The 17955-nt window shown below is 47.0% G+C and overlaps 1 protein-coding gene across 7 annotated transcripts in view; it reads left to right on the top strand.

Annotated features, from left to right (window-relative positions):
- LOC147114602 (receptor-type tyrosine-protein phosphatase mu) overlaps positions 1 to 17955 on the top strand; it is a 1110132-nt gene that overhangs the window by 412623 nt on the left and 679554 nt on the right. For all 7 annotated transcript variants that reach the window (XM_085992394.1, XM_085992393.1, XM_085992392.1 and 4 more), the window contains exons 5-6: positions 9340 to 9455; positions 17101 to 17275. In XM_085992394.1, coding sequence (XP_085848520.1) covers positions 9340 to 9455; positions 17101 to 17275 — 291 coding nt within the window. The remainder of the gene's footprint in view (positions 1 to 9339; positions 9456 to 17100; positions 17276 to 17955) is intronic.

The following is a 17955-nucleotide window of genomic DNA, read 5'->3' as shown; positions in this document are numbered from 1 at the left end:
TGTGGAATTCTCTACCACAGAAGGCTGTGGAGGCCAAGTCACTGAATATATTTAAGAAGGAGATAGATAAATTTCTAGATGCAAAAGGCGTCAAGGGGCATGGAGAGAGAGCGGGAATATGGTATTGAGATAGAGGATCAGCCATGATCATGTTGAATGGCGGAGCAGGCTCGAAGGGCCGAATGGCCTACTCCTGCTCCTATTTTTCTATGTTTCTATGTTTCTCTGACTACACAAGACTTTACATATTAAACAGTAAGTGGCTAAGTGCACAGAAGCAATGATACAATAGATTTACAGTGGTTATAAGATGAATTATTCTTCCTTGGAAATTAATCTGCAAAGTAAATTGGACTGGATGCAAAGTCTCTGGCCTAGAAATTCGGTTTTGGCGCAGCGAGGGCTTTAGCGCCGGAAGTTAGTGCCGGCGCTAAGTCCCCCTGCGCGCGCCAAAAATTCAGTAGCGCCGCGCCCAAACGGCTGCTGGCGCTACTGAGGGGTCTCAGCGCCTCAAAACTGGCGCCACGCGCCGCATTGCGGCGCTATTCCGGCGCTGCGGCGCCCGCTGCGGTGCGGCAGGCTCGGGAAGTGCAGGCCTCCTCCTTCCGTTAAGGAGGAGCTGCCTGCACCCGGCCGCGGCCCGCGATAATCTTTTTAAAAATGAGCCCGGCACCTCGGACAAGTGCCGGGCTTGCTTCTGTTCCGGGGGGGGGGCGAAGTCCGGGGAGGGAGCTGCGGCCAGGCGGCCGGCGGGAAAGCGGCCGGCCGCCGCGGGGCCTTTAATGCGCCGGCGCAAAGTTCTGTAAGGCACCTCTGCCAGAACGTTGCGGCTGCCACGGGCGAGGCGGCCGCAACTCAATTTCCGAGTTCGGGCGGGTTACCATGGCAACCAGGACGCTGCGCACACCGATGACGTCATCGGTGCCGGCGCAGCGCTACCAGCCTAACGCCGATTTAGGGCCCCTGTCAATTTCTAAACTGGCCATAACTTCGGCGCTAGGCCCTCTAGCGCCTCAAAAGTGGCGCTAAGGCCAGTGAATTTCTAGGCCTCTGAATATTAAGCTTCACATAATGGTTTGGTTTTGACCATACATGGAGCCACTCTGGCCTTTGTCTGTTTGATTGCTTCAGCTGGACTACCCAATTTGAACAAGGCAGGCTGGGAAATAATTTTCAAAATTTGACCAGGCGAAGGAAATTTAAATATATAGCTCTTAAATTAAAAATAACTACCAAGCATATAGAGGAAGTGAAAAAAGAAATGAGGGGCAAAGAGAGAGTATGAGAATAGATTGGCAGCTAACAAAAGGGAATCCAAAAGACTTCTATAGGCATATAAATAGTAAACAGGTAGTAAGAGGAGGGGTGGGGCCGATTAGGGACCAAAAGGGAGACCTACGCATGGAGGCAGAGGATATGGCTGAGGTACTGTCTTCACCAAGGTAGAAGATGCTGCCAAAGTCATAGTGAAAGAGGAGGTAGTGGAGATACTGGTTGGGTTAAAAATTGATAAAGAGGAGGTACTAGAAAGGCTGCTTGTACTTAAAGTAGATAAGTCACCAGGACCGGATGGGATACATCCTAGGATGCTGAGGGAAGTAAAGGTGGAAATTGAGGAGGTACTGGCCATAATCTTCTAAACCTCCTTGGATATGTGGGTAGTGCCAGAGGACTGGAGAATTGTAAATATTACACCATTGTTCAAAAAAGAGTGCAAAGATAAACTCAGCACCTGCAGGCCAGTCAGCTTAACCTCGGTAGTGGGGAAGCTTTTAGAAACAATAATCCGGTACAAAATTAACCATCACTTGGACAAGTGTAGATCAATTAAGGAAATCCAGCATGGATTTGTTAAAGGCAAATTGTGTTAACTAACTTGATTGAGGTTTTTGATGAGGTAACAGAAGGGGTTAATGAGGGTAATGCGGTGTAATGTGGTGTACGTGGATTTCCAAAAGGCGTTTAAAAAAGTGCCACATAACAGGCTTGCCAGCAAAGTTGAAGCCCATGGAATAAAAGGGACAATGGTAGCATGGATACGAAACTGGATAAGTGACAGGAAACAGAGAGTAGTGGTGAACGGTTGTTTTTCGGACTGGAGGAAGGTATACAGTGGTGTTCCCCGGGAGTCGCTACTAGGACCACTGCTTTTCTTGATATACATTAATGACTTGAGCTTGGGTATACAGGGCTCAATCTCAAAATTTGAAGATGACACAAAGCTTGGAAGTATAGTGAACATTGAGGAGGAGAGTGATAGACTCCAAGAAGACATAGACAGGCTGCTGGAATGGGCGGACACATGGCAGGGTACAATTCTAAAGGGGGTGCATGAACAGAGAGACCTGGGGTATATGTGCACAAATCATTGAAGGTGGTGGGGCAGGTTGAGAAAGCAGTTAAAAAAGCATACGGGACCCTGGGCTTCATAAATAGAAGCATAGATAATGAAGCAGTCCATGCCTGCATGCAACAAGACCTGGACGACGTTCAGGCTTGGGCTGATATGTGGCAGGTAACCTTCGCAACACAGGAGTGCCAGGCAATGGCTACCTCCAACAACCGAGAGTCTAACCACCGCCCCTTGACATTCAATGGCATTACCATTGCCAAATCCCCCACCATCAACATCCTGGGTGTCACCATTGACCAGAAACTTAACTGGACCAGCCAATTAAATACTGTGGCAACAAGAGCAGGTCAGAGGCTAGGTATTCTGTGGCGAGTGTCTCACCACCTGACTCCCCAAAGCCTTTCTACCATCTACAAGGCACAAGTAAGGAGTGTGATGGAATACTCTTCACTTGCCTGGATGAGTGGAGCTCCAACAACACTCAAGAAGCTCGACACCATCCAGGACAAAGCAGCCTGCTTGATTGGCACCCCATCCACCGCCTTAAACATTCACTGCCTCCACCACCGGCGTACCGTGGCTGCAGTGTGTACCACCTATAAGATGCACTGCAGCAACTCACCAAGGCTTCTTCGGCAGCAGCTCCCAAAGCCACGACCTCTTCCACCTAGAAGGACAAAGGCAGCAGGCACATGGGAACACCACCACCTCCAAGTTCCCCTCCAAGTCACACACCATCCTGACTTAGAAGTATATCATTAATCCTTCATCGTCGCTGGGTCAAAATCCTGGAACTCCCTCCCCAACAGCACTGTGGGAGTACCCTCACCATATGGACTGCAGCGGTTCAAGAAGGCGGCTCACCACCACCTTCTCGAGGGCAATTAGTGATGGGCAATAAATGCTGGCCTTGCCAGCGACGCCCACATCCCATAAACTAATTTAAAAAAAATAGAGTGCAAAAGTAAGGAAGTTATGACGAGCCTTTATAAAACACTGGTTCGGCCTCAACTGGAGTACTGTGTCCAATTTTGGGCATCGCACTTTAGGAAGGATGTGAAGGCCTTAGAGAAGGTGCAGAAAAGATTTACAAGAATGGGTCCAGGGAGAGGGACTTCAGTTACGTAGATAGACTGTATAAGCTGGGGTTGTTCTCCTTTGAGCAGAGAAGGTTGTGAGGTTTGATGGAGGTGTTCAAAATCATGAGGGGCCTAGACAGAGTAAATAGAGAGAAACTGTTCCCATTGGCGGAAAGGTCAAGAACCAGAGGACACAGATTGAAGGTGTTTGGCAGAAGAACCAAAGGCGACATGAGGAAAACTTTTTTACGCAGCGAGTGGTTAAGATCTGGAATGCACTGCCTGAAAGGGTGGTGGAGGCAGATTCAATCATGGCTTTCAAAAGGAAATTTGAAAAGTACCTGAAGGAAAATTTTTTGCAGGGCTACGGAGAAATGGCGGGGGGAGTAGGACTAGCTGAAGTGCTCTCGCAGAGAGCTGGCACGGGCTTGACAGGCCGAATAGCCTCCTTCTGTGCTGTAACCATTCTATGATTCTATATGTTAACAAAACTGACTCGATGTTTGTATTTGAATTGAAGAGCTGTGCCCCTCCCTCAGATAGTGCATCAAACATAGATTAGATCTTCCGTTTGAAGTGTGGCAAAGCAAGACTTGAGCTTGCTGCATGGACGCAACCTTGACCCTGGCCAAGGTTAGGGATCAGGGTCCTTTAAATAATTTCGGTACACTCCCCAGTTTTGCCTGGGGTCCTGCCCAGGAGCAAATGGAAAATGACTGTGGCCATTGTAGTGTGACCAGCGGCCTCTGGGGCAGCTGAAGAAGGGCGGAGTTATTTGTTTAAAATTTGTCAGGGCTGGGAGATTAATCAATCACCTCATGATCAATACGATGCTTTTTTGGGGGGAATTTAAAATGTAAATATGCCCAGTCATTATGCTTAGCAATACTGGATGCCAGAGACTCTAAGCGCAATGACAGGGAAATGTGTCTTATGATCTATTCGTATCATTTTCCTGTAAGTAACCCACGCTTGAGCAGACCTATTTAATGCCCAACATGATCTCTGATGGAAGATGCCAGACGTGACGAGGTTGAGCAGGGACCCAGAGGACCTGCTTGTGAAGAACTTTCTGATGCACTCCGCTCGAGTTATACCAGGGGCCAGCGGACCCTGAATGGATAATCTAGGCCAATTTTATGTTCTAGGGCTTTGCGTAACAAACTGTATCATTTTCTGTGAGTGAAACTGGTTTTTAACCCCATACATGCCATGGCAGAAAGAAAGAAGCCAATAGCATGATACATCACAGGAAAAAATGCTTAATATTTTTGGCATATGTTGCTACTGGCATCCAATACTGTTGTGGTGGGTGGGAGGGGATTTCAAATTTAACCCTCAGACAGTATAATCGATCAAAGTCAAATGTACTTCTGCAACCCATGACCTACATTGGCTCCCGGTCCGGCGCGCCTATATTTCCATGGCCTCGCCCCCTCCCTATCTCTGTAGCCTCCTCCAGCCCTACAACCCTCCGAGTTCTCTGCATTCCTCCAATTCTGGCCACTTGCACATCCCTTATTTTCTTTGCTCCATCATTGGTGGCCGTGCCTTCAGCTGCCTAGGCCCGAAGCTCTGGAACTTCCTCCTTAAGCTCCCTCCACCTTTCTACCTCTCTCTCCTCCTTTAAAGACGCTCCTTAAAACCTATCTCTTTGACCAAGCTTTCGCTCGCCTGTCCTAATATCTCCTTATGTGGCTCGGTGTCAAATTTTGTTTGATAACGCTCTTATGAAGTGCCTTGGAATGCTTTACTACATTAAAGGCGCTATATAAATGCAAGTTATTGTTGTTGTTCAATTTTAAGATCTTAAATATAAACGTCTCTTGTCTTCAGCCGTTGCACGTGCCTGAGGTCTGCAGCAGCTACATTCCGCATCCTCCCAAGAGGCAGACATCCCAGGGCACGTTGGCATCCTGCTGCATGTCAGGTTGACCCTGGAAAATTCACCAGGAGCTGTGCTGGCTAAGTTGAGCTAGCAGAAAAAAACCTGTAACATCAACTTTATGTTGGGTTTCTGCCAAAGAGAAAAATCTGAGCCCTTGCCATTGCTGTAACTTGAACAGTACAGGTCCCAGCACTGATCTATGGGGGACCTCCACATACTACTTCCCCAACTCCAGTTTCACTCCCTTAACTGACACCCAATGCTCCTTTCCTTCAGTCAGTTTCTCATTCACGTATTCATTTCCAAAATTTCCACTACTTTTGTGCATGTGTAACAACACTTCAAGCTGCATTTTGTGAAAGGCTTTTTGGAAATCCAGCTATAACATATTGTAAGGTTTACCACAGGCCACTTGAGATGACACCTCAGGCGGGATGTTCTCTTTCTGAATGCTGTGTTGGCTGTTATTTAGTACATTTTTATTCCATGGATATTTCTCAAGTTTTCCTCATAATTTATGTATTGGTCCACTGCGTGGAACAAATTTACATTCATTCACTTGGTTCAAATACTTGTAACTTCATAGATTAAGTGCCCCTCTCTTCATGTGGGCAGCAAAACCAAATCTGGTACATAGAGCAGTCAGGGACACTTCTGATTACAGTCAAGATAAAAGCTTAGTAGAAATGTGCAAATAGTTGGTGAATTGAGGCATTACATGAGATTGTTTTTTAAGTACACAATTTTGCGAGTCAGTGGTTAAAAAGTACCACGTGCCCACGCTCAGCGCATGCCAGGAGGGCATATCGTAAAACTGCGCACCCCCGACCTGTGATTTCCATCCATTAAAATACATGTAGAAAGTTGCAGGCTGGTAATACGAACTTTGGCAGTACGCACTCCCAGTACACACCAAGCTTTTTACTGGCATCTTCATTTGGGGAATTTCATCATTGTTGGAAGAGTTGACCTTTGGATTAGATGTTAAATTGAGTCCCTATCAGTCTGTTACTGTTGTTCAGGTAGGCATTAAAGATCTCATGGCAATATTTGAAGAAGAGTTGGGATGCCCCTGGTGTTTTACCCTCTCAACTGATAACAGAAGAAAACTGGTCATTGCCTTCCTGGCTGTCCGTGGGCTGTTACTGGTGTCAAATGGCTGACACCATTACCTGCATGACAACTGCCACTTCAGACTCATGTGTGAAGTACTTTGAGGTGATGAGATACTATATAAGTGGAAGTATTTTTACTTATTTTATCATTTGACAAGTGTATAATTTCTTTCAGGATCCAGGTACTAATGTAGATTAGAGACGACAGGGGTGGAAGTACTGAATTCCTGTGATGTTCCACTGAACGTCTCCACCCCTAGTCTGACACTACTCGCTACTAAATCTCTCCGTGTCTCTACCGCTTTCTCCTCCTCGAAGACGCTCCTTAAAACCTACCTCTTTGACCAAGCTTTTGGTCACCTCTCCTCATATCTCCTTATGTGGCTCGGTCTCGCCTTTTGTTTGATAACGCTCCTGTGACGTGCCTTGGCATATTTTAGTTGCTTAAAGGCGCTATATAAATGCAATGTAGTTGTTATTGTTGTGTCTCGTACTGTTGAGATGTTGGCGGTATAAGCGCACATAAACGGTCACCAAGTGTCCATCCTGTATCCCAGCATGTACATGAACAGATGAATATGCATCATGCAAGTACATTGTATTGTGAGGTTGCATTTTGAAGCTTCCTTTCCAACCTTCCCACCTTTCCATCCAACCATCCTTCCTTTCCAGCCTTCCATCCTAACCCTTCCTCCTTCCTTCCTTTCTTCAATTCCAACCTCTCATTGAATGGCGGAGCAGGCTCGAGGGGCCGAATGGCCTACTCCTGCTCCTATCTTCTATGTTTCTATGTTTCTAACCCTCCCTCCCTCCTTCCTTTCTTTCCAGAGGCATCTGCCTCCAAACCAGCATTGTAAAAACGAAGGTGCTCTGCCTTGTCGGCCTGCAATTTCAAGCTTTATTTGCCCCCCAGAATCAATAAAGCAGCCCCTTTAAGTATCAGCTGCAACCTTTAAGAGCTGCAGCTGCGTGCTATGTCCTCCCCCTCTGTCCTCTTCTGACAGCAGCAAGCTCCTGCTGGAAGAGCCAATCCCAGCTGGGAGTTGGCTGTGGAGACATAATGAAGCTGGCCTTGGGGCAATCCCGCGAGGTGAGCCCAGGGTTAGGTCAGTGAGCACTAAGCTCGCTGCTCTTTGTCCACGCTGCTCCACCACCAGGATTGGAAAGTCAGCCCGCCTGCGTTTTTGTCTTGAGGGCAGATTTACGAATATAGTCCTCCTGACACGGAGCTTCACACAACAGCAGCACTATATATTTGAGTGCTGATCATTGAACCGGACTGCGGAAAGTCAGAGGGTGAGGGAGGAGGAACCAGGGAGAGAGGAAGGGGGAAAGAAACTGGGGGGGGGGGAAGGGGAAAAGAAATAAAGAGACAGAGGTTTAGGGACAGAATTCCAGAGCTTAGGGCCTCGGCAGCTGAAGGCACGGCCGCCAATGGTGGAGCGATTAAAATCAGGGATGAGCAAAAGCCAGAATTGTGGGAACAAAGATCTTTCTGGGAATGTTAGAGCTGGAAGAGGTTACAGAGATAGGGAGTGGTGAGGCCATGGAGGGATTTGAAAACAAGGATGAGAATTTAAAAATCAGGGGTTCTGGACCGGGAGCCAATGTAGGTCAGTGAGCACAGGGGTTTGGGATGAAACATAGAAATATAGAAACATAGAAGATAGGAGCAGGTGTAGGCCATTCGGCCTCTCGAGCCTGCTCCGCCATTCAGTGAGATCATGGCTGATCATCCAAATTCAGTACCCTGTCCCTGCCTTTTCCCCATATCCCTTGATCCCTTTATCCTTAAGAAATATATCCAACTCCTTTTTGAATATATTTAATGAACTGGCCTCCACCGCCCTCTGTGGCAGAGAATTCCACAGGTTCACCACTCTCTGGGTGAAGAAATTCCTCCTCATTTCAGTCCTAAATGGCTTACCCCTTATCCTTAGACTGTGACCCCTGGTTCTGGACTCCCCGGCCATCATAAACATCCTTCCTGCACCTAGTCTGTCCAGGCCTGACAGAATTTTATAGGTTTCGATGAGATCCCCTCTCAATCTTCTAAACTCCATGACCGGGACTTGGTGCGAGTTAGGACACGGGCAGCAGAGTTTTGGATGAGCTAAAGTTTATGGAGGATGGAAAATGGTAGGCTGGCCAGGAGAGCATTGGAACAGTCAAGTTTAGAGGTGACAGAGGCATGGATGAGGGCTTCAAAAGACATCAAGGGGTATGGGGAGAGAGCGGGAATATGGTATTGAGATAGAGGATCAGCCATGATCATATTGAATGGCGGAGCAGGCTCGAAGGGCCGAATGGCCTACTCCTGCTCATATTATTCTATGTTTCTACATACCGAGGACTCTGACTCCGGGGTCAGTTTTCATCTGGAATTGTGCACATCATCTCATTCAGATCCCAGTTTAGCCTTTCATGATAGGCTCGTGTCCCTTGCGCTGTAATACAAACAAATGGTGTATACAGCTGAGACAAAGTTCTTCTTGGCTACAGTTTTCTGCATTTTTCTTGCCATTGTTGGTGTCTGTAATTTATTGTGTGAATGAACGAGCGGCATGTCAATAGGGGAGAGACTAATAAAACAAAAGCCAAATACTGCGGACGCTGGCAATCTGAAGTAAGAACAGAAAATGCTGGAAAATGCTCAGCAGGTCAGGCAGCATCTGTGCAGAGAGAAACAGAGTGAACGTTTCAGAGAATAATGACGTCTTGGAGGGAAAAAAATGGCATCACAGATAGCAGGTAGATTCACAGCATGGCTTCTTGCATGGCATCAGCTAGTAAATTAACTTAATTCCAGATGTATTGTACAAATTACCAGTGCGCTATTATGTACTGTACATGTTTTTTTCCACTTTGTTAAAAGCACACTTATTTTTTTCTCCTTCTTATCAGCCAAATCCCCCCATTTCCGTCGCCTGCAGAATGTAGAAGTTAACGCTGGGCAGAACGCCACATTCCAGTGCATGGCCAACGGGCAGACAGCCTTCTCTGACAAACTATGGCTACAGGTAAAAAAAAAACATTAAACTAAACCAATATAGTTACTACATAATGTGAAATGATCCTCCATAACTGGAACTCCATTCAACGACAGTCATGGAATGGTTACAGCACAGAAGGAGGCCATTCGGCCCGTCGAGCCCATGCCGGCTCTCTGCAAGAGCACTTCAGCTAGTCCCACTGCCCCCCCTCCCCCCGCCCTTTCCCCGTAGCCCTGCAAATTTTTTTTACGGAACTATTTCTATAGACTGGCTTACAGTAATTATACAGAGACTCAGCAAGATTGGCAGTCTCAGTAATAATAACTGTTGCCTTAGTGTTCGCACAATTGCACTCTCTCTTTTACTTCCAATTAACTCCTCTCCTCATTTGAAGGTGGTGCATCAGAGCGAGTTCCTGCAGTTGAGAGAAGACTCATTCTCTTAACCCAAGTGTTGCCCAGCCTGTGGTGATTGTCTTCATCTCGATCCCTACCAGTCCAGTGCAGTCCTGCATTTCTGACCCCAGCACTGGCAGCTCAGCCTTGGCCCAACAAAATCCCAGCCTGAGCTGTGGGGAGGACTTTAAGTTTAATCACAAGAACAAATGTCAAACCAAAAAATCCTTTGTGTTGGCTAAAGAACATCAAGCAAGTCCTTTTTATTTTCAGCGAAGAAACAAGAAGCAGAAGTGATGGTGCTTGGTTTATTTTAACTATCCAAATGCAGGGCTTTCCTGTACTTCAATGGGACGGCAGGTTTCCTGCCATTTAAATAGAATTATGGAATCATGTAATCTTGCGACACTGAAGGAGTCCATTTGGCCCATCGTGCCTGTGCCGGCTCTTTGAAGGAGCTATCCAATTAGTCCCACTCACTTGCTCTTTTCACACAGCAATGCAAATGTTGCCTCTTTCAGTAGACATCCAATTCCTTTTTGACAGTTACTATTGAATTTGCTTCCACCACCCTTTCAGGCACTGCATTACAGAACATCTCACAGTGTAAAAAAAGTTCTCCTTCCAGGCGTTTTTGACGATTATCTTAAATCTGTGTCTTTTGGTTACCGACCCTTTTGCCAGTGGAAACCATTTTTCCCTATCTTTTTTATTCGTTCATGGGATGTGGCGTCGCTGGCAAGGCCAGCATTTATTGCCCATCCCTAATTGCCCTTGAGAAGGTGGTGGTGAGCCGCCTTCTTGAGCCGCTGCAGTCTGTGTGGTGATGGTACTCCCACAGTGCTGTTAGGGAGGGAGTTCCAGGATTTTGACCCAGCGACAATGAATGGACTGCGATATATATCTAAGTCAGGATAGTATGTAACTTGGAGGGGAACTTGGAGGTGGTGGTGTTCTCATGCTGCCCTTGTCCTTCTAGGTGGTAGAAGTTGTGGGTTTGGAAGGTGCTTCCGAAGAAGCCTTGGCGAGTTGCTGCAGTGCATCTTGTAGATGGTACACACTGCAGCCACAGTGCGCCGGTGGTGGAGGGAGTGAATGTTTAAGGTGGAGGATGGGGTGCCAATCAAGCAGGCTGCTTTGTCCTGGATGGTGTCAAACATCTTGACTGTTGTTGGAGCTGCACTCATCCAGGCAAGTGGTGCCTTGTGCCTTATAGATGGTGGAAAGGCTTTGGGGAGTCAGGAGGTGAGACACTCACTGCAGAATACCCAGCCTCTGACCTGCTCTTGTTGCCATAGTATTTATGTGGCTGGTCCAGTTAAGTTTCTGGTCAATGCTGACCCCCAGGATGTTGATGGTGGGGGATTCGGCGATGGTAATGCCATTGAATATCAAGGGGTGGTGGTTAGACTCTCGCTTGTTGGAGATAGTCATTGCCTGGCACTTGTGTGGTGCGAATGTTACCTGCCACTTATCAGCCCAAGACTGAATGTCGTCCAAGTCTTGCTGCATGAGGACATGGACTACTTCATTTTCTGAGGAGTTGCAAATGGCACTGAACACTGTGCAGTCATCAGTCAACATCTCCACTTCTGACCTTGTGATAAAGGGAAGGTCATTGATGAAGCAGCTGAAGATGGTTTCACCTAGGACACTGCCCTGAGGAACTCCTGCAGCGATGTCCTGGGGCTGTGATGATTGACCTTCAACAACCACAACCACCTTCCTTTGTGCTAATATGACTCCAGCCAGTGGAGAGTTTTTCCCCTGATTCCCATTGACTTCAATTTTACTAGGGCTCCTTGATGCTAGACTCAGTGAAATGCTGCCTTGATGTCTAGGGCAGTCACTCTCACTTCACCCCTGGAATTCAGCTCTTTTTTCTATGTTTGGACCAAGGCTGTAATGAGCTGAGTGGTCCTGGTGAAACTCAAACTGTGCATTGGTGAGCAGGTTATTGGTGAGTAAGTGGTGCTTGATAGCACTGTCGACAACAGCTTCCATCACTTTGCTGACGATTGAAAGTCGACTGATGGGGTGGTAATTGGCCAGATTGGATTTGTCCTGCTTTTTGTGGACAGGACATACCTGGGCAGTTTTCCACATTGTCGGATAGATGCCAGTGTTGTAGATGTACTGGAACAGTTTGGCTAGAGGCGCGGATAGTTCTGGAGCACAAGTCTTCAGCACAACAGCCTGGATGTTGTCGAGACCCAAAGCCTTTGCTGTATCCAGTGCGCTCAGCCGTTTCTTGAATTGAATTGGCTGAAGACTGACTTCTGTGATGGTGGGGACCTCAGGAGGAGGCTGATTATGGATCATCCACTCAGCACTTCTGGCTGAAGATGGTTGCAAATGCTTCACCCTTGTCTTTTGCACTCGTGCTGGGCTCTGCCATCATTGAGGATGGGGATATTCATGGAGCCTCCTTATCCCATTAGTTATTTAATGATCCATCACCATTCACGACTGGATATGGCAGGACTGCAGATCTTTGTTCTGATCCGTTGATTATAGGCTCGCTTAGCTCTGTCTATAGCATGCTGCTTCAGGTGTTTAGCATGCATGTAGTCCTGTGTTGCAGCTTCCCCAGGTTAGCACCTCATTTTTAGGTAGGCCTAGTGCTGCTCCTGGCATACTCTTTTGCACTCCTTATTGAACCAGGGTTGGTCCCCTGGCTTGATGGTAATGGTAGAGTGAGGGATATGCCAGGTTACAGATTGTGGTGGAATACAATTCTGCTGCTGCTGATGGCCCACAGCGCCTCATGGATGCCCAGTTTTGAGCTACTAGATCTGTTCTGAATCTAGGTAAAATGGAGATATCTGTAGTCCTATCTCATTTAGCACGGTGGTAGTGCCTCTCAATACAATGGAGGGTGTCCTCGGTGTGAAGATGGGACTTCATCTCCACAATGACTGTACAGTGGTCACTGCTACCCATGTTGTCATGGGCATCTGTATCTGCGACAGGTAAATTGGTGAGGACGAGATCAAGTAGGTTTTTCCCCTCCTGTTGGTGTTCTCACCACCTGCTGCAAGCCCAGACTGGCAGCTATGTCCTTCAGGACTCGGCCAGCTCAGTCAGTAGTGGTGCTACCGAAGCACTCTTGGTGACGGACATTGAAGTCCCCCACCCAGAGTACATTCTGTGCCCTTGCTACTCTCAGTGCTTCTTCCAAGTGGTGTTCAACATGGAGGAGTACTGATTCATCAGCTGAGGGAGGGCAGTAGGTGGTAATCAGCAGGAGGTTTCCTTGCCCTTGCTTGACCTGAAGCCATGAGACTTCATGGGGTCCGGAGTCAATGTTGAGGACTCCCAGGACTACTCCCTCCCACTGTATACTATGGTGCCGCCACCTCTGGTGGGTCTATCCTGCCGGTGGGACAGGACATACCCAGGGATGGTGAGGGAGGTGTCTGGGACATTGGCTGAAAGGTATGATTCTGTGAGTATGACTATCTCAGGCTGTTGCTTGACTAGTCTGTGGGACAGCTCTCCCAATTTTGGCACAAGTCCCCAGATGTTGGTGAGGAGGACTTTGCAGGGTTGACTGGGCTGGGTGTGCCGTTGCCGTGTCCGTAGCTGGTGCCGAGGTTGTCCGTCCGGTTTTCTTATTATTGTTTTTTGTATATTCATAATTTTAAACACCACCTATTAAATCTCCCTTTACCCTTCTCTGCTCTAAGGAGAACAATCCCAACTACTTTAGTCTCTTCACATAACTGAAGTCCCTCAACCCTAGGACTAGTCTGTTAAATGCACAATGTCCATTTAGTGTGGACTCTTGAGAGGTGTGACTGAAGCACTTGTGGACTGTGTCCTAGCAACAAATCAGCACCTTCAGGAGAGGAAGGAATGGGAGAAATCAGACACAGAACATCATTCTACAGTCACACTTGAAGAAGAGGCCGCATTGGAGCATTCACATCCCGACGATGTGTTCGGCGAGTCGGGCAGAGGAGCGCAGCGCAACGAGCAGCAGCAGCAGACTCGCGACACGCTGCAGCACGTCGGCCGGCAGCTCCATTTCGGGTAACTCGCAGTCCGGCTGGGAGGAGGGGAGCCGGGCATGGTGGCCAGAGCGAGAGAAGCAGGCCACCACACGTGGAGCCGGCAACAGTGAGGAGGAGGCCGCGGTGACGAGGAGGACGGAGCGGCTGAGGGACATCGTGCTCCCACTGCCACGGGAAGCCATTGTATTGACTCTGAACGCGGCGCTGTATGTATAGCTGACGCGTCCCTACGGGGAACAAGCATTCCATTGTACTTGTTACATATGGCAAATAAATCTAATCTGAATCTGAATCTGAATCTTATAGCGTGGATGTCACATCAGGTGTTTGTGCTACATTTAAATTCAATTTATTTTAAAATTGTACTGCATTTCGTTGTTCATGTACTTGTGCATTGTACAATGACAATAAAGTTGAATTATTATTAGTATTATTAATTATTATTATTATTATTATGTCCTCCTTTAGGGGACTCCCAGTCATTCAGAGATGAAACCATTATAAAATATTTTAGATTACTGGCAAAGCAACATTTTATAAAGTTACCTTCTGTTTTAAAATGGTCAACTGGTGGAAATTAAAAATTGGCATTTAAATCGTCTCACAACATTGGTGATTAAAGTACTGTAGCTGTTGTCAGCTCAGCGCCTCATTACGTAACCACTGAACCACCAACCTGGCACACAGCTGTGGAGCTGCAAGTACCTGTGTGGAAGATACACAGAGAGCAACGAGCATGAAAGGACAGAAAAGTAGCTGGTGCTTTAGCCTTGAAAAGGCCGCCTGACACTACTGACCATTTTAGTACAAGGATGCGTCAAATTTATGAAATGTCTTATCTGTGTATCTCAACACAAGCATTATTTATGTCCTTTCGTTGCAAGATTATTAACCTCAGTTTTTTATGTGTCATTATATCCCTTTGAGTCCTAAAGTGCATATTAGCAATGTATTTACTAAACTCTGTCTTTCGGGATCATGTTCATCTTGTGTCAAAGGTCATTTTTAGCTTTCAAAATCCACATGTAAATGTTTCAGATCTGATCCCTGGTAGCTGCTTAGTTCGTTGCAGTGCCTCTGAGCTAGAGAGGGGAAATAAAACAAAGGGCTATTCCTGATCACTATCCCTTGGCACCTATTGGAGAAGAAATATATGCACTTACATGTTCATGCATTACTACAGTGACTACACTTCCAAAGTACTTCATTGGCTGCAAAGTGCTTTGCAACGTCCTTAGGCCATGATAGGCACTATACAAATGCAAGTCTTTCTTTTCTTTTGAATTTGTTTTTTTAAGTGATGTTAGCTGAGGGACCACCAGGGAGAAACTCCCCTGCTGTTCTTCGAAATAGTGCCATGGGTTCTTTTACGTCCACCCGACAGGACAGACGGGTCCACGTCTCATCCAAAAGACGGCACCTCCGACAATGCAGCACTCCCTCAGTACTGCGCTGGAGTGTCAGCCTAGATTTTGTGCTCAATTCTCAGGAGCGGGACTTGAACCCGCGACCTTCTGACGCTAGAGGTCAGAGTGCGACTAGCTGAGCCACGGCTGACACCAGTGAGGGCGTCGAGTATGGACAGGGTCAGGTTCACTTGTGATGCCTTCATGGCCATGCAGCCTGCCAACACCTGTAAAGAATGGAGAGGTACGAGAGGACAAGTGAGAGCAAATATATATTTTTTAAATTCACCTGCGTTTTCTGTTATGTGACAGCTGTGACCAATTCCCAGTGGACATTGCTTTATGAATAATTTTATTTTCCCCTTGCCATTTCTCTCCCCCCTCTTATTAGGAAGGCATTAGCTCCTTGCTTGGGTACGATGGCATGGGCACCAGGGGCCCTTTGTTGTCTCGACTGAGTGCCTATTAGTCATCTGTGATAATTAATGTCACCAGGCGACTCGGACACAGGGCGTCACCGTCTCACCCATTGTCGACACACACGCACTTGCAGCAGAGATTCTTGGATAATGATCAGGAAGCAGGAGGCTGTGGCTGATTCTAATCCTCCCTAACCTCCGGGCAGTGAGACAAGATGTAACTCCCCTCTGGCGAAGAGCAATTAACCCAGCACAGACTGTGGATTGAAACTGGCATCTTTCTGGTCGGTATGGTGCAGGACTGTGTGCTGTGAACAATTGTTCAAGCATCATTTAAATGGTCGGAAAATCATGCATAGTGGGCGCCGGAATATCCGATGTGCTTTTACAGCCAGTGAGGCTCGAAACTGGAAGCACAAAGTCAGAAAATGACTCCCGCTATACCTGTACCATGGCACAATTAGTCAGTTAATCACATTACAGCACCCATCATGCCAGCAGCATGTGTTATACCTTAATACAGCTAGAATGAGAACCAGAATAAGAATTAGAAAACTGCATTCACATTTACAGCAGATTTTCTGCAGCATGGCAGTGCTTGAGTAGAAATTTCCCAGTCGGCATTCCTGCATCTTCCAGGAAATGAACCCACTCAATGGAGGCAATCTTAACCGAAGTTGTGGGGCAGGAAACCCACGGGGTTGGGGGGGAATGCTGGTTTTACACCTCGGCCAATATTACTCGCTATCAAGTTCAGGGTAAAGCCAGCGTTCCACCCCATGCCCATCCCGTCCGTTTCCCGAGGGGCAGGTTAGGTTAGCATTACCCCTCTGTGTCTCACCAACGCAGCTCTTTAGAAAGCAATTCCTTCCTGGCAAAGAAAAAGAAAGAAAGACTTGCATTTGTATAGTGCCTTTCACGACCACCGGACATCTCGAAGCGCTTTACAGCCAATTAAGTACTTCTTTTGAAGTGGAGTCACTGTTGTAATGTGGGAAATGCAGCAGCCAATTTGCACACCGCAAGCAGCAATGTGATAATGACCTGATAATCTGTTTTTGTTGTGTTGGTTGAGGGATAAATATTGGCCAAGACACTGGGGATAACTCCCCTCCTCTTCTTCAGAATAGTGCCATGGATTTTTTACGTCCACCTGAGAGAGCAGGTGGGTCCTTGGTTTAACTGAAAGACGGTACCTCCGACAGTGCAGCGCTCCCTCAGCACTGCACTGGAGTGTCAGCCTAGCTTTATGTGTTCAAGTCCCTGGAGTGGGACTATGAACCCACAACCTTCCGACTCAGAGGCGAGTGTGCTACCCACTGAGTCACAGCTGACACAAGATAGTGCTATGGTATTGTTTGCAGTTGTATGGTGACCCATGGAATGAGTGCCTCCTCCTTTTGCATGTAACTTTACACTAACATTCTTCTCCCCAGCGACGCAGCGGCAAGGACACACCCATGAAGGAGACGAAGGTGTTGAACTACCGTCGATTCGTAGCTACCTTCAATGTAGCCAACACCGTGCGGAGTGACACAGACCACTATCGCTGCGTGATCGAGTCAGAGGGAGGCTCCGGAGTGTCCAACTATGCAGAGTTAATTGTGAAAGGTTTGTTTTTGCATTTCTCCATCCTCTTCCCCCTTACGTTAGATTTGTCTGTAACTCTGGAGTAACACTGTTGTTACACAGGAAGAAAGATCTCGCGATTGGAATTTCTGATGAAGCAGTGAGATGTTTTTCACAAAGATCACTGAGAAACTAACCACAATTTTATCTATGTATGAAATTGACTTGAAACTGACAGGGAAATGGTTTAAATAGGGACACCACAGGTTTTAGCAAAAGAGAGATATTTTGGAGATATCATTTTCATGCAAACTGTGCGAACAATTTTTGGGCCAAGAGGGAACAAAAGATTGGGAGCTGAAGACTGCCAAGAAATGGTTGTTCCGCCAGCCAACTGCTCCATGGAGCTCTCGGTGCTTCACAGAGTCTACGCCTCTTTTTGTATTTTTATTTTTATCCCAGATCCCTCCCTCGCCTTTTCTTTTGATCCATAGATCCCACTTACTGTCACTCCTCCTCTTTCAGTGGAATTCGGGAAGGCTCCGCAGTGTAATTAGCGAACGGAAGGCGTTCTCACACCAGGGCAAGCTGACTTAGCTGTGTAATCACAAAAGCTTTTACAAAGCCCCAAAATATGTCTTTTCTCAGCTTTTTTCCCCGCAAAGTAGTAATTTGCAGGAACATTCTAGCCAGCTGTGAAAAACCACATTGTTTTTTTTATT

The sequence above is a fragment of the Somniosus microcephalus genome, chromosome 7 (genome assembly GCF_052327205.1).
Source record: "Somniosus microcephalus isolate GS21.2 chromosome 7, FLI_Smic_1.0, whole genome shotgun sequence".
Taxonomy (NCBI): domain Eukaryota; kingdom Metazoa; phylum Chordata; class Chondrichthyes; order Squaliformes; family Somniosidae; genus Somniosus; species Somniosus microcephalus.
The sequence above is the reverse complement of the archived record's forward strand: the minus strand, read 5'-3'. Positions and strand labels throughout refer to the sequence as shown.